The sequence below is a fragment of the Trichogramma pretiosum genome, unplaced genomic scaffold (genome assembly GCF_000599845.2).
Source record: "Trichogramma pretiosum strain Unisexual culture from Peru unplaced genomic scaffold, Tpre_2.0 scaffold37, whole genome shotgun sequence".
NCBI classification, from domain to species: Eukaryota; Metazoa; Arthropoda; class Insecta; order Hymenoptera; family Trichogrammatidae; genus Trichogramma; species Trichogramma pretiosum.
This window is the reverse complement of record NW_019641622.1, coordinates 1581243-1593615: the sequence shown is the minus strand read 5'-3', so window position 1 is coordinate 1593615 and position 12373 is coordinate 1581243. Positions and strand designations below refer to the sequence as shown.

Sequence of the window (12373 nt, the reverse complement as noted above, 5' to 3'; positions counted from 1 at the left end):
GATCATTTAGGAGTGCCACGATTCGTGCGTACGTGGGCACGATTGGATCGGGCGTTGTGCGAATTGCGAAGCTTCCGAAATCGCGCATACCAACGATTGCCCACGAGAGACTTAATATATAGCATGAATATAGTTTGCGATTGTCACGTTTCTGCATACATCCCCGCGACTCTCTCTGTCTTTCTTTGTCGTCCGCTATATTTACATACGATATAAGTTATGAAGGAAGGATGTCTACGTTTACCTTGTAATTATTGAATATGCGAAAACGAGATGCAACACGATCTCAAAAAAAGAAGAAAAATTAAAGAATATGCTAGCTTTATTGTTCGAAAAAAAATCCTTATCGACGCTCGTATCCGCGCGTATTTGTAACAGTACATCCGCGCCATTATTCGTGGGAGCATCAACATCTCGATGACGGGATTTTTTTTACGTCGTATAAACATCGACCTACATCTCCGAGCGGCATCGATCCTGCATTTATAAATTTTCTGCTCGCACGCGTGCACTGAAATCTGTAAAAAAGATTGGTGAGCACATGTGTGTGAGCTACGCGATGCCGGGGCCCATTAGCATCGAATTCATAGCCAAGTTTTTGAGAAACAAGAATAAAAAAAAAACAAGCGAAACAAAACACATTAGTCCACGTAATACGCTTGTTCGCGAATAATATATATCGACGCGAAACGAGACAGGGTCGTTTAGCGCGCGCGCGGGGCGTGTGCAGCTGCACCGGCAAGCCGGCGCAAAATCGTGGCCCAAAGCCTATCCGGCTGTGCAGCCGCGGGGATAAGACGCTCGGGCCGCTCATGCACACGCACACTCAAGCGCGTTTTATTACATTGGAATATACCGATAATTGACCTCGCAGCCTCGTCGTATAGATGTATAAAATACGTTACGCTCGGAGTTTGCTTGTTTCTGGAAGAAAAATATATATGCAACGGATGCATGCGTATCGCTACACCTGCACTCGCACTGAACGTGGCTTCGATCGGTTTCGAGCTCGTTATCGATGTATTACATTATGAAAGTTATATTATACGAAAATGATACGAATAATACAAAATAAATTGTAAAAGCTGACAGCCGAGATAAGCGCGGGTGTGAAAGTGAGAATAAAATCGCACGGAATGAATTATACTCCTCTTGTAAAGTAAAAATAAAAATCAATAAATATGGTACATTTATCGACGCTCAGTCACGCTAGAAACAAAAGCCGATTCGTGAGATTTTAATGTTTGCTATGCTCAAAGTGAAAGCTGTTCTAATTTTTCTCGTAAACAGGTGAATTAACGAGGTAGCATAGAGAATCGCGGGTAGCATAATGAAGATCGCGCAGCTATCGTGCAGTGGATAACTCTATTGAAAGGAACCTTTATGTATCGATAGCGAATGCCAGTTGAATAAAACATATAAAAGCTCGCTAATACGCGAGCAGATAACAGCAGAAGCGATTTTCACACGATATAACTCGATTAATAATCCATGCACTGCGCATACAAACACAGTGAGAGAGAGAGAGACAGACAATAGCGGGTCGCGCAAATAATTGAAATTTGCCCATGAAAGAGTCTCCGTCTCTGTTCTCTCTCTCTCTGCACACTCGAGCAATCGTCGCACTCGCTTCTCTCAACACACGTTTTATACCAGAAAATAATATATATTATATAAAATATATCCAGGCCTGGAATCTCGGCACACTCACGGCCGTATAATAGCCGTGTATTATCCCTCGGCTCATTGCCGTCTCTCACTCTCCCGCTCGTCGGCGTCGTCGTCGTCCAAACGTTAAACTAGTTCATCGTCTCTCTGCTTCTTCTTCTCCTTCTTCGTTCTTCTCTTTGCTATATGTATATATACGTACAAACACTCGGCTTGCTCTGCTTGGCCTGTCTATCCAACTGACAAACATCCTATTCTAGGCTCTCTCACTCTCCAAGAGAGAACGAGCTGCCTCGGCGATAACGAGCATCCCCGAAGAAGGTAATGTATATATAAACTTGCAATCGCCAAGGAGCATTTTCTTATCTTGACTTTCGTGTCATTTCCGGTCATTCGTCTCTCGCTCTCTCACTCTCTCTCTGTCTTTAACTCACTCACTCTCTGCAGGCGAGCTCGGGGCAGCAGCAGCAGCAGCAGCACAGGGCGGGTTGATTAAGGGGGCTGTCCTCGCGAAATAACACCCGCAATACGCTCGCTTTCTCGCTCGCGCGCAGCTAGCAGCACCCGATCGGACTCCCCTGAAAAGTTTGCCCAATTCAATTTACGAACGTCACACTCGTACCTCGAGTATACACAAATGGAAGATGGCTAACGATAAAATGACTCTCTCTCTCTCTCGTTCCCTCTCTTTCTCCACACTTCTCTTCTTATTTTTTTAACTTTGTCTTTTTTTTTGTTCTCTTTGAAGCCAAATCGATAAGGATAAATGCGTTTTTCCTTTGTTTTTTCTCTTTTCCTCTGCGTACGCGACGCGATAAATACTTCAGAGACTCTGATCTATGCCGAACTTTCTCCTCCCCCCGCGCGTGGGCTTTTTTGATGTGGGCTCGATTATATCCGGCTGGATAGAGAGAGATTGCAGTCGATCGAGAGTTGGCTCGGAGGTTGGAAGGGAGGTGAAAAAAAAAAAGAGAAGTAATTACGCGCGCGGAGCGTAAACTGTCTAGCCCGAAAATAAATCTCGGAAAAAGTATAGCGAGGAAAATTTTACAAAATGATAATTGATTACAATGGTGTCAAACGAGCTTTTCGCTTATTCGTCGTACGCGCGCGCCCATGGAGACGTATCTCTGGCAGCATGAGACTGAGATTGAATTAAGAAGCATAAAACAAAGAGAGAGAGAGAGAGAGAGAGAGAGAGAGAGAGAGATAAGTATAAAGAGAGGGAGAGAGAAGGAGCAAAAGAGGGAGAGAGAGAGGATAAAGCTGTGTCTCGTTGACATCGCGCGCGTTGCGATGAAATATACAGCAGAAGTTTCTCTTCGACGCGCAGCGCAAGCAGCAAGTAAAACAAAAATTTCCACATCCGTGCAAAACAAGGAACAAGGCTTTTATATATATAGAGGAGTCGATATAGATATAATACACATGATATTATAACAACGACGACGATGCACGCCCAGGCGCAGGCTATATATGATCTCGCCCTGGAAAACATTTAAATAGCAAAGTTCGGCGGACTGATGGTATACCCAACGCAAAGTTTGATATTTCGTCGTCGACGTCGAAAAGAGCTCGCTTTGCCATTGTCTTACTCTCTGCTTCGAGAAAGTTGACGCCCCTATATAAAGGAGTTTGCTTGCATATTAGAGAGGGTCGACATCTGCACACGCACACGTACACAAGTACACACGCTCACACAGCCGCGGCCGAAGAAATTGCCGTGGATTTAGAGATTTGGATTTCAATTAACTCCTTAAATATACACGTACAACTAAAACTCGACTCGCTCGCGACTCCGACACCGACGACGTCTTTACTCGGTATATATAGTACAATATTATGTGGGTGCTACAGAAAGACTCGACGCGATATACTCGGCATCGAAATTATTAAAAAATATGCCCGAAGACAACAGCTGTGAACTGACTTAACGTTTTCCGCGGAACTTTATTTTTTTATTCGGAGGGCCAAACCAGCCAAACGAAAAAATTATGGCTTATCGCGTCGTTTGTCACTTACGATATAAATTTTTATGAATTTTGCGATAAGTAACGAGCTATTTGACGAGCGAAAAATATTCACTCCGACGGTCGTTCGTTATGTGACGTTTACGATGCAGCAGACATTAAAAATTTTACTTTGTCAAGCTTCGTTATGATTTTTATTCTCAAATTCTATGAAATCAGAGAGCTTTATATTATTTGGAAAATTGTATTATTCTACTTCGCAAGTAGCAGATTTGAAAAAAAAAATTTTAATTAAATTATATCATAAAATACTTACCCAGTGAATTAATTGTTAATGTTTTAATCGTTTCAATATCGCAGGAAAGAAAAATATCAAATAATGTTAACTAAATTCACTCACTCGCACACTGTACACAATTAATTTCAACTATTGTGGCTTGGTAAACCAGAAGAGAAAACAATATTTTGTTTCTTAAACGTGTGACTGCCACACGCGTAAGCAGAAAACTAACTAATTGAAAAAAATCGAGTTGCACGATCACTCATGAATTGGCCTACTTACTTGCCATTTTTTTCTAATTCCTCTTCTTCCGTTGGATACTTGTTTATAATTGCTTGCGGATGCTGAATTGATGATTATACCATGAAATACATTTTGATTTTCACAATTTTGAAGTACAGAAATCTGAAAAATATGTGTTATAATGTAAATACTAGATATGGAATGATCACAATATTTATAGCAATACATCAACTTGTCAATTATACCACAACAATTATTGACTGGTAGTTAAAACAAAAATAGATGTTTGAATCAACATATGTTAGTACTTGTAAGACCACGTCTCCAGGAAGATGTTGAAAACAATTGTATTTTCTCTTGTTCTGGCTGTTTTATTCATTGAAACAGCCAAAAATAAAAGTCATGCAGCGTCATACTATGTGGGTAATCAACAATTATTTTCATATACGAGTAAATAATTTATCCCCAATTCGTTTGTTTCATATAATTTCGATAGTATTTTTTTGAATACTCGCCTTGTGGAATCATGCTGAGCAATTGGATTACGGAACAAGAGAAATATATAATTGTACAACTGCACAACGAATTGAGACAAAAAGTGGCTCGGGGCGAAGAACAAAGAGGTAATCCTGGACCTCAACCGCCGGCTCTCGCGATGCCCAACTTGGTATAATATTCGACTTTAGTTATTTAGAACACAATATTTTTAATGTCACGCTTGAATTCAAAACGTTCATATTACCTTCGAAGGTATGGGACGAGGGATTAGCCGAGAAAGCCCAGCAATCTGCCAACAGGTGTGAAATGAAACACGATGCCTGCTTTTATAATCGTAAGTGAGCTAATTATAAAAATCGTATTTAAAAGGGGGATCGCTCAATTTGTTACCTTGTAATTATTTTAGCGCCTTATTGCGATTACGGACAAAATATCGCAACGATCTGGACTAAAGCACCAATGGATATTTTAAGGATAGAAGATCGAATATTAGGGTGGTACGACGAAGTGGAATTAGTTAACAATAATTTAGTCAGGTCGTACTATGGAGAGAGGTAAGTTGAAACTAAACAAAAACATATTTTTTTAATGTATCGATAAAAATTTTTCCAGTTTATCCTGATTAATATGCGGCGATAATTTTTTTCAGCTCCTCGGGTTGGGGTCATTACACACAAATGGTATGGGCCAAAAGTACCAGAATTGGATGTGGTATATCAAGATATTACAAGTACAATTTTAATTATATGATGATATTTTGTAATTATGGACCAGCAGGAAACATTCCAGCACAGCCTGTGTATTAAAAATAAGACAGCGGACAAATTTAAACCTACAGATATATTCTGTACATCAAATTTATGTATGATTACATATAAACAAATTTTAAGATGTAATAACAGATTACATCAGCTATTTTTATACGTAATCATCTCATCAAGACATTATCTAATTGTTACACAGTGAAGCATTGAAAATATTTTTATATTCGTTGACTATTTTCAAGCTACGTGCCACGCATCGTGATACATGTTTGTTTATATGACTTACATTAAAAATATGTGCATGAAACCAATATCATCATTTAAGATTTGCTGGAAAAATAAATAAACTGAAAATCATTAAAGTAGAGAGCAATAACATTTATTTACAGCGATGCGCATTATTACATTCCTTTGCTCGATCGTATGCGGTACTTGTTACGTCTTATAAATATTAGTTATAGTCTCGGACACTAGTTCAGTAGCTTCGAAGACGCGCAGAAGAAAACGTCTTCCTTTTTCATCGTCATGGGTAAATTTTGTTTGATTCTTGTCTTTATCGTTGCGGCGTGCTCTTTCGTCGAGGCACAAAAAAAATGTCACTTCAAGGTATATTGTTTTTTAATACGTTCATATTTTGTATATAACAAACCAATTTATCGGGCGATGGTTATTTTATGATTTGCGTAGCAAAAACGACCGCATAACAAATGTCCAAATTTAATCAATGCCGGCTTAACGTTCGACGAGAAGAAGAGAATCTTGAGACAGCACAATGCCCTGAGGTATCGAGTGGCTAAGGGATTAGAAAAAGCAGGAAGTCCCGGGCCCCAGCCGCGAGCAGTCAACATGAGGCTTTTGGTAGATACATCGGTTTTATATTATCCTCTCTATACATCTTACATAATATCGCGCGATCGACGATGAAATTTTTCTGTGTATAACGCGAACTTTGTGCACAGGAATGGGATACAGAGTTGGAGGCAGCTGCGCAGCAGTGGGCCAACGGCTGCCTTTTCGAGCACGATCCTTGCAACCACGTCGGTAAGATAAACTCCGTGTATATTAATGTACGAAAGGTGCATAATAATTTATATCTATATGGTCATTAAAATGCCCGATGTTGTTTCTCAAGGTCGCTACAGTTTCGGTCAGAATTTGGGCCTGGAGGCGACCACGGGCAACGTGAAGAGCCTCAAACTCGAGCAGGCCGTGCGTAGGTGGTACGACGAGGTCAAATACTTCGATAAGAGAAATGTCCAGAATTACAGGTATCTTATCGTTCATACACGAGGAAAATACGCGTGATAATTTGAACGCAAAATGAAGATAATTTTAATTGACTAAAAAACTTTCGTTTCGCGTTCAATTATTACACGTATTTTCCTCGTGCTATACAAATGAAAGTGCACGAGTACCAAATGATTACCTTGCGGAATTTTTACGCATCTTTTATGTGTTTATATCGTTTATATAATGAATATCATTATTCCAGGCACAACCCGAAGTACGGACACTATTCGCAACTCGTTTGGGCCGAGACGAATAAAATAGGATGTGGTGTTACGAGATATCAAGAAAAAGGTTACAAGAAGTTGTACCTGGTGTGTAATTACGGCCCGGCTGGTAATACAAGAAATTTTCCCGTTTATAAAAGTCATAAATAAGATTTCACGGGTAACTAACAATTTTTTTTACATCCATTTTGTACGAAAAAGAAAGAAAGCAAAAGGAAAATAATAAAATGGCAATATCCATCCGCAAATACGAGCTGTGCACGAGCGTTAAATTAAAATAAACCACTTGAAAAGTTAATCTAGCTCATCAGCAGGTCCGTTTGAAATAAAAAAGAAATTCAATTAACTTCCCCGAAGCGCAAAAATAACACCTTTTTCGAGGACAGAGAGAAAGAGAGAGAGAGAGAGAGAAGCAACCAGGCACGGAGTCGTAGAGGCTTTGCTCTCCTTCTGTAATCAAACGATAACGACGAATTAAATGTCAAAACGATTCCCTTGTTAAACCAGCGTAATTAAGTTTCACGCGGTAGCGAAGTTACAGAGAAAAAAAAAAGAAGGAAGAAAAAAGAGTACGGCCAGAGGAGTCTCACTCTCGCGCAGCCGAAAACTTTCTAATCCCGACGAATCAAGGCTTGATATTAAAAGCAGCTCGTTGCTACTGCCGCTGCTGCTGCTCTTTCGCGCTCGTCTTTTTCTACTTCTTCTCTTCACCCTTTTAATAAAACCCAAGGGGTTGCTCGCTGAGGTAAGACCTTTAAAAAGCTCAGCCAAAGTAAGGAGGAAAAAAAGTAGAGGAGGTGAGAAAGAAGAAGAAGAAGCTGCGAAAAAAGAAAAAGAGAGAGAGAGAGACTGAGCCAAGGCGCGAATCTGCGTGGCAGCTCCTAAAAGGGTCGTAACTATTTAATTTCGCAAGATGCGCCTCGTATACGGCCTCAAGGCGAGTGAGAATCTTCTTTCCCCCCGACCCCTCCTTCTCCTCCTCCCTTCCGAACCGTCTTTTGCATGACAAAAGAACCGCGGGAAATTTCAATTTATCGCGATAGGCTGCGAGCCAGATAGTGAGAAAGAGAGAGAGAGAGAGAAAGCGAGATAGATAGATCGCGTGCGACACGTTTGTTGCGGCGTTTACGCGAGCACAGACACCTCGGTACATGGCAGTTTCCTTCGTGTCTGCCTCCTCTCTACTCGAGCTCGGGCTTTTCTTTTCTGATTTTTTCCCCGATTTTTTCTCTATACAAGACAATGTCTAACGTTGGATTTGTAAATTGTTTTCCTATCGAAAGGCACTCTGTATTTATATATCATTATCTCGGCTTTTTCGCGCGCGCGGCAAAAAAGCACCGGAGAAATTGGTATACTCGAGCGAGTTTCATGTGATTCTCTCACTCCCTCTTATTTTGGACGGGAAGGGGGTAGCGAACAAAAATGCCACGAAAAAAATGTAAATAAAAAGTAGAAAGACAAAAATGGGAAACAAGTAAAAATGACTGAAACAGACCCGCCGCGACTAAATTATTATTCCGAAAATAAAACACAGGGCTCCACTCGTTTCGCGCGCGCGCGTGTGCCTATATTATACAGTATGGCATTTACAAAAGTGTCGGGCGCGCTGCCTGAGTATATTCAGTTGTTTTCCGTGCGCGTGGAAATTTTTCTCTCGCAGATAGCGACGACACAAGTACACAACGTAAATGTCAGATTCCATAAGGGACAACAACTCGAGTTCGCTCGGTGCTTTTACATGCATATCACGGTATAAATATAATTTTTCAGTGCTGCACACAGAGCCATCGCCTGATACTACTACTGTGTTATACTACTGCTACTGCTACCATTTCGATATCGCATCGTCGTGCAAAATTCGTCGAAAGAGATTATACTCCGCATAAAAATGTGCATTTTTTCGGCGAAAAGAGAAAACATTTCATACATATTTATACGTACATCAAGGACAAAAAAAAATCATTGGAAAAATGACATCGCTCGCTGGGTCATATATGTCGAAAAACGGAACGAAGCGTACACGAGTAAAGCAGCAACAGCAGCAGCGAGGGCAACTACAACTGCAAGCGCCGAGGTCGTACAGAGAGCAGCTCGTCCCTCTGCACACACACCCATACGCAGATAGCACAAACATGCAAGTAGCATGGCATGCATCCGCGGCGGGTTGCGAGGCGCGAAGCACGAGAGTACTATTATACACATAGTACCGAGCGCAACACTGCTATACGCCGGCTAGGGCGTGCTCCCTCCAAAGTGTATACACACGCACACACGAATATATACGACTATAATTCCCCTACTCCTCTCTTTCTCTCTCCGTGTCGGCAGGACTGTTGCTCGGCGTTGCTCCTGACGACCGCGGGGCAAGTGTCGTCTTCCTCCACCTCCTCCTCCTCCTCCTCCCGCCCGTCCGCCTCTTTCGCAGGGCACCTTTTCTTCTTCCTCCGACACACTCACACACACTAATACACACGCACGCACATGCACACACAAGCGCGCATTGACCCGTTTGCTCGTCGTCCTTTTCTCCCTTCTACTACTACTAGTACTGCTGCTTCTACTGCTATTTTACAAGGGCTCCGTAGCATTACTACTTGCTCGTCGGAGCTGCTGCTGCTGCAGCTCGACGCCTTCTCTCTCCGTGTAAAGACCTTGCGCGAGCTATATGAGCAATTCTCTAAACGAAACGCATTTTTGGAGGTAGAATCGCGGCAAATTTTTTTTTCAACCTGCGCGGATACGGACCCCCGGGAAATGTTTTTGGGGGTCCTAGAAACATGTAACCACGTAGGAACCATTGAAATTTCAATAGTGCTTACTTTTATAGCTATTTTTGTGATTTAGAGGACGAAAAATCATGTTTTCTCGTAAATGCTGCTAGTTACTCGATTTCCAAGTCGTTGAAAAAGTATCAAAACTCATCTGAAAAATTTAACTGACTACTGTAATCGATAGGAAATTTCCTCAGCTTTCCGATGGTACTATTCGATTTTCCGAAATATCCAATTTTTACCTCGAAAATCGCCATCACACATTGAGGGCTAAATATGTCGAAAAATTCAGTACGGAAAAAGTGAACTTTTTGGATAATTGTTGATTTTTCCTTGTGAAAATGAAATTTATCGAAAAATCTGACTACCCCATGAGAAAGCTGAGGAAATGTTCTATCGAAAGCATATCTTCATTTATTTTTTTAGTCGAATTACAATGTTACACATGGGAATTTCTTTCACGTTGTTCGCTGTTTTTTGTTTCCGAGCTGATTCAGCGCGGTCGCGAGGTTTTCGGCTCGGTACAATCAAAACTAACTCGTAAATTCCACTGAAAAAATAAATGAATATATGATTGCGATAGGAAATTTCCTCAGCTTTCTCATGGTGACGTCAGATTTTCCAAAAAATCTCATTTTCAACAGGAAAAATAAAAAATAGACATCAAAGATCCCTTTTTCCGTACCGAGTTTTTCGAGATATTTAGCTTTGCACGTTTGATGGCGATTTTCTAGGTGAATGTGTGACTTATCGGAAAATCTGATACCACAATTGTAAAGCTGAGAAAATTTCCTATCGAACACAGTAGCCAGTTATTTTTTTTAGATGAGTCTTGATACTTTTTCAACGACTTGGAAATCGAGTAACTAGCCGCATTTACGAGAAAACATGATTTTTCGTCCTCTAAATCACAAAAATAGCTATAAAAGTAAGCACTATTGAAATTTCAATGGTTCCTACGTGGTTACATGTTCCTAGGACCCCCAAAAACATTTCCCGGGGGTCCGTATCCGCGTAGGTTGAAAAAAAAATTTGCCGCGATTCTACCTCCAAAAATGCGTTTCATTTAGAGAATTGCTCATATACGTATGCGTGTAGCTTCGAGTTTCTTCTTTTCTTCTTCAGCTGCTGCTGCTTCGTCTTCTTTTTTACGATATAACGTCTTTTTATGCTCGTGTCGCCGCGAGTGAATGAAACATTTTTCAACAATTTTTCAATTCCGATTGTAATCCCACGCGTAGAGAAATTATTTTTCTCTTTTTGAAACAAATTGCGACGCAAGCACGAGCGATCGACGCATCGAAGCTTTATTATAAAAGAACTCGCGACCGACTGCAAACTATAATGTCAAAACTAATTAAATTAGCAATCGCGAGTAGGTCGATCAACGTTCGAGATATAAAAATTTCAGCGCTGGAAATCTCACAATATTATTGTACATAGAGTTTAAAGCTCGACAACGGAGAAAAAAAGGAATAAATTTAAAATGCCGAGCGTAGCTACTGCGCCAACTTAGGATTGTACACTTGAAACTACCTCGTAGTAGTAGTAGTAGTAGTAGTAGTAGTAGTAGTAGTAGTAGTAGTAGTAGCAGCAGCTATCTAAGTAGTAATAGTACGTAGTCGGATAGTAGCTAGCAGGTATTAAAAGAAAAGAAAAGAAAAAATGTCGGGCGGAGGTAGAGTATATAGAATAAGAAAAGTGGCAAGTCAGAGAGAGAGAGAAAGAAAAGGAAAATGGCTAACATGTATTAAATGTAAGTAGACACGGTCGCGCCGCCGTTGCTTCTGTATGTGTGCGTGCACTGCAGTGTGTACATTACAACTACTACTACTACTACTACTGCTGGCGTCTAGCTGGCAGTAGTAGTATAATACGCGAAGAAGGAATATAATAAGGAAATGCTGCAATGCACGTATACGAAATATACATACGTACATCCACTGCACAGGAGCAGCAGATATACATGTATATAAAGTCCTCGCGCGTACAGTATACATATACGCTGCTATTACGGCGAAAAAGACTGACTGTGTGTATGTGTGTGTACGTGTGAGAGAGAAGCGTCTGTTTGCATACTAAAAAGCTTTAAGACTCCCGGGACAGAAATAATATTCACTCGACGTCGTTGTTACATTCGCCCCGTGCACGCGCGCGCGCGTGTATACTCGTCATCGTTCGCGTCGTTCGTTGCTGCTGCTGCTCCTTTTTCTTCTCTTCCTCTTTCTTTCTCTCTCTCTCTCCACCTCCTCTCTTAAGAATGTATATATCCTGGCACGCATATATACCACTGCTGTAGCTGTTGCTGAGCAAGGACGCGAGAAACTATATAACATACACGAATTATCAATTTCACAAAAGGGGAAAATATTATATGCGCGTTTGTAGAACGCGCGAGGAAACAAATTGAACTTTATGCCTCGCGCACATACATTTTGCGTGGATGTGTGTGTGTGTGTCTGTTCGCACTCGTATTATAAACCGTGATACGAAGCTGCGAGTGATTCTGGCGACTGTATAGATTTTATATACCTCTTTTGGTCGATATATAGGTGTGCGCACGTCGTTCGTCAATGTACACATCAACGACGCGTTACAATAATAATGTGCGCGTAATATATAGACAGAGGCAGTTATGCCATTATTGCTCGCGGTCACTTTA

At 41.0% G+C, this 12373-nt stretch overlaps 3 protein-coding genes across 6 annotated transcripts in view; 2 read left to right on the top strand and 1 right to left on the bottom strand.

The window, feature by feature from the left end:
* Positions 1 to 9278, bottom strand: part of LOC106649607 — a 48001-nt gene extending 38723 nt beyond the window's left edge. The window contains exons 1-2 of one of the 4 annotated variants that reach the window (XM_023458949.1): positions 9241 to 9278; positions 4201 to 4323 (exon numbers count right to left, since the gene is read on the bottom strand). The gene's annotated coding sequence lies outside the window, so the exon portion shown is untranslated. Of the gene's footprint in view, positions 1 to 3954; positions 4115 to 4200; positions 4336 to 4406; positions 4481 to 9240 lie in introns of those variants that run through there. The other 3 variants (XM_014367077.1, XM_023458948.1, XM_014367078.1) reach the window with 3 other exon arrangements.
* LOC111693653 (venom allergen 3-like) lies at positions 4449 to 5788 on the top strand. Its single transcript, XM_023458946.1, has 5 exons — positions 4449 to 4580; positions 4658 to 4828; positions 4912 to 4993; positions 5066 to 5213; positions 5309 to 5788. Exons 1-5 carry the CDS (start codon positions 4494 to 4496, stop codon positions 5463 to 5465), a joined length of 645 nt encoding a protein of 214 aa, XP_023314714.1. The 5' UTR covers positions 4449 to 4493; the 3' UTR covers positions 5466 to 5788.
* On the top strand, positions 5924 to 7175 carry LOC106649493 (venom allergen 3-like). The gene is made up of 5 exons (XM_023458947.1): positions 5924 to 6029; positions 6111 to 6281; positions 6383 to 6464; positions 6556 to 6691; positions 6916 to 7175. The coding sequence occupies exons 1-5, from the start codon at positions 5949 to 5951 to the stop codon at positions 7085 to 7087; spliced, it is 642 nt and encodes a 213-aa protein (XP_023314715.1). The 5' UTR covers positions 5924 to 5948; the 3' UTR covers positions 7088 to 7175.
* Positions 9279 to 12373: the final 3095 nt, after the last annotated feature.

Excerpts from the sequence above, each read along its gene's own strand:
- LOC106649493 (XM_023458947.1), top strand. The coding sequence starts at position 5,949 with ATGGGTAAATTTTGTTTGATTCTTGTCTTTATCGTTGCGGCGTGCTCT. Across the intron at positions 6,282-6,382 it reads CAGTCAACATGAGGCTTTTG|GAATGGGATACAGAGTTGGA; the intron begins GTAGATACATCG and ends CTTTGTGCACAG. Across the intron at positions 6,692-6,915 it reads AGAAATGTCCAGAATTACAG|GCACAACCCGAAGTACGGAC; the intron begins GTATCTTATCGT and ends TCATTATTCCAG.
- LOC111693653 (XM_023458946.1), top strand. The coding sequence starts at position 4,494 with ATGTTGAAAACAATTGTATTTTCTCTTGTTCTGGCTGTTTTATTCATT. Across the intron at positions 4,994-5,065 it reads CGATGCCTGCTTTTATAATC|CGCCTTATTGCGATTACGGA; the intron begins GTAAGTGAGCTA and ends TAATTATTTTAG. Across the intron at positions 5,214-5,308 it reads AGGTCGTACTATGGAGAGAG|CTCCTCGGGTTGGGGTCATT; the intron begins GTAAGTTGAAAC and ends AATTTTTTTCAG.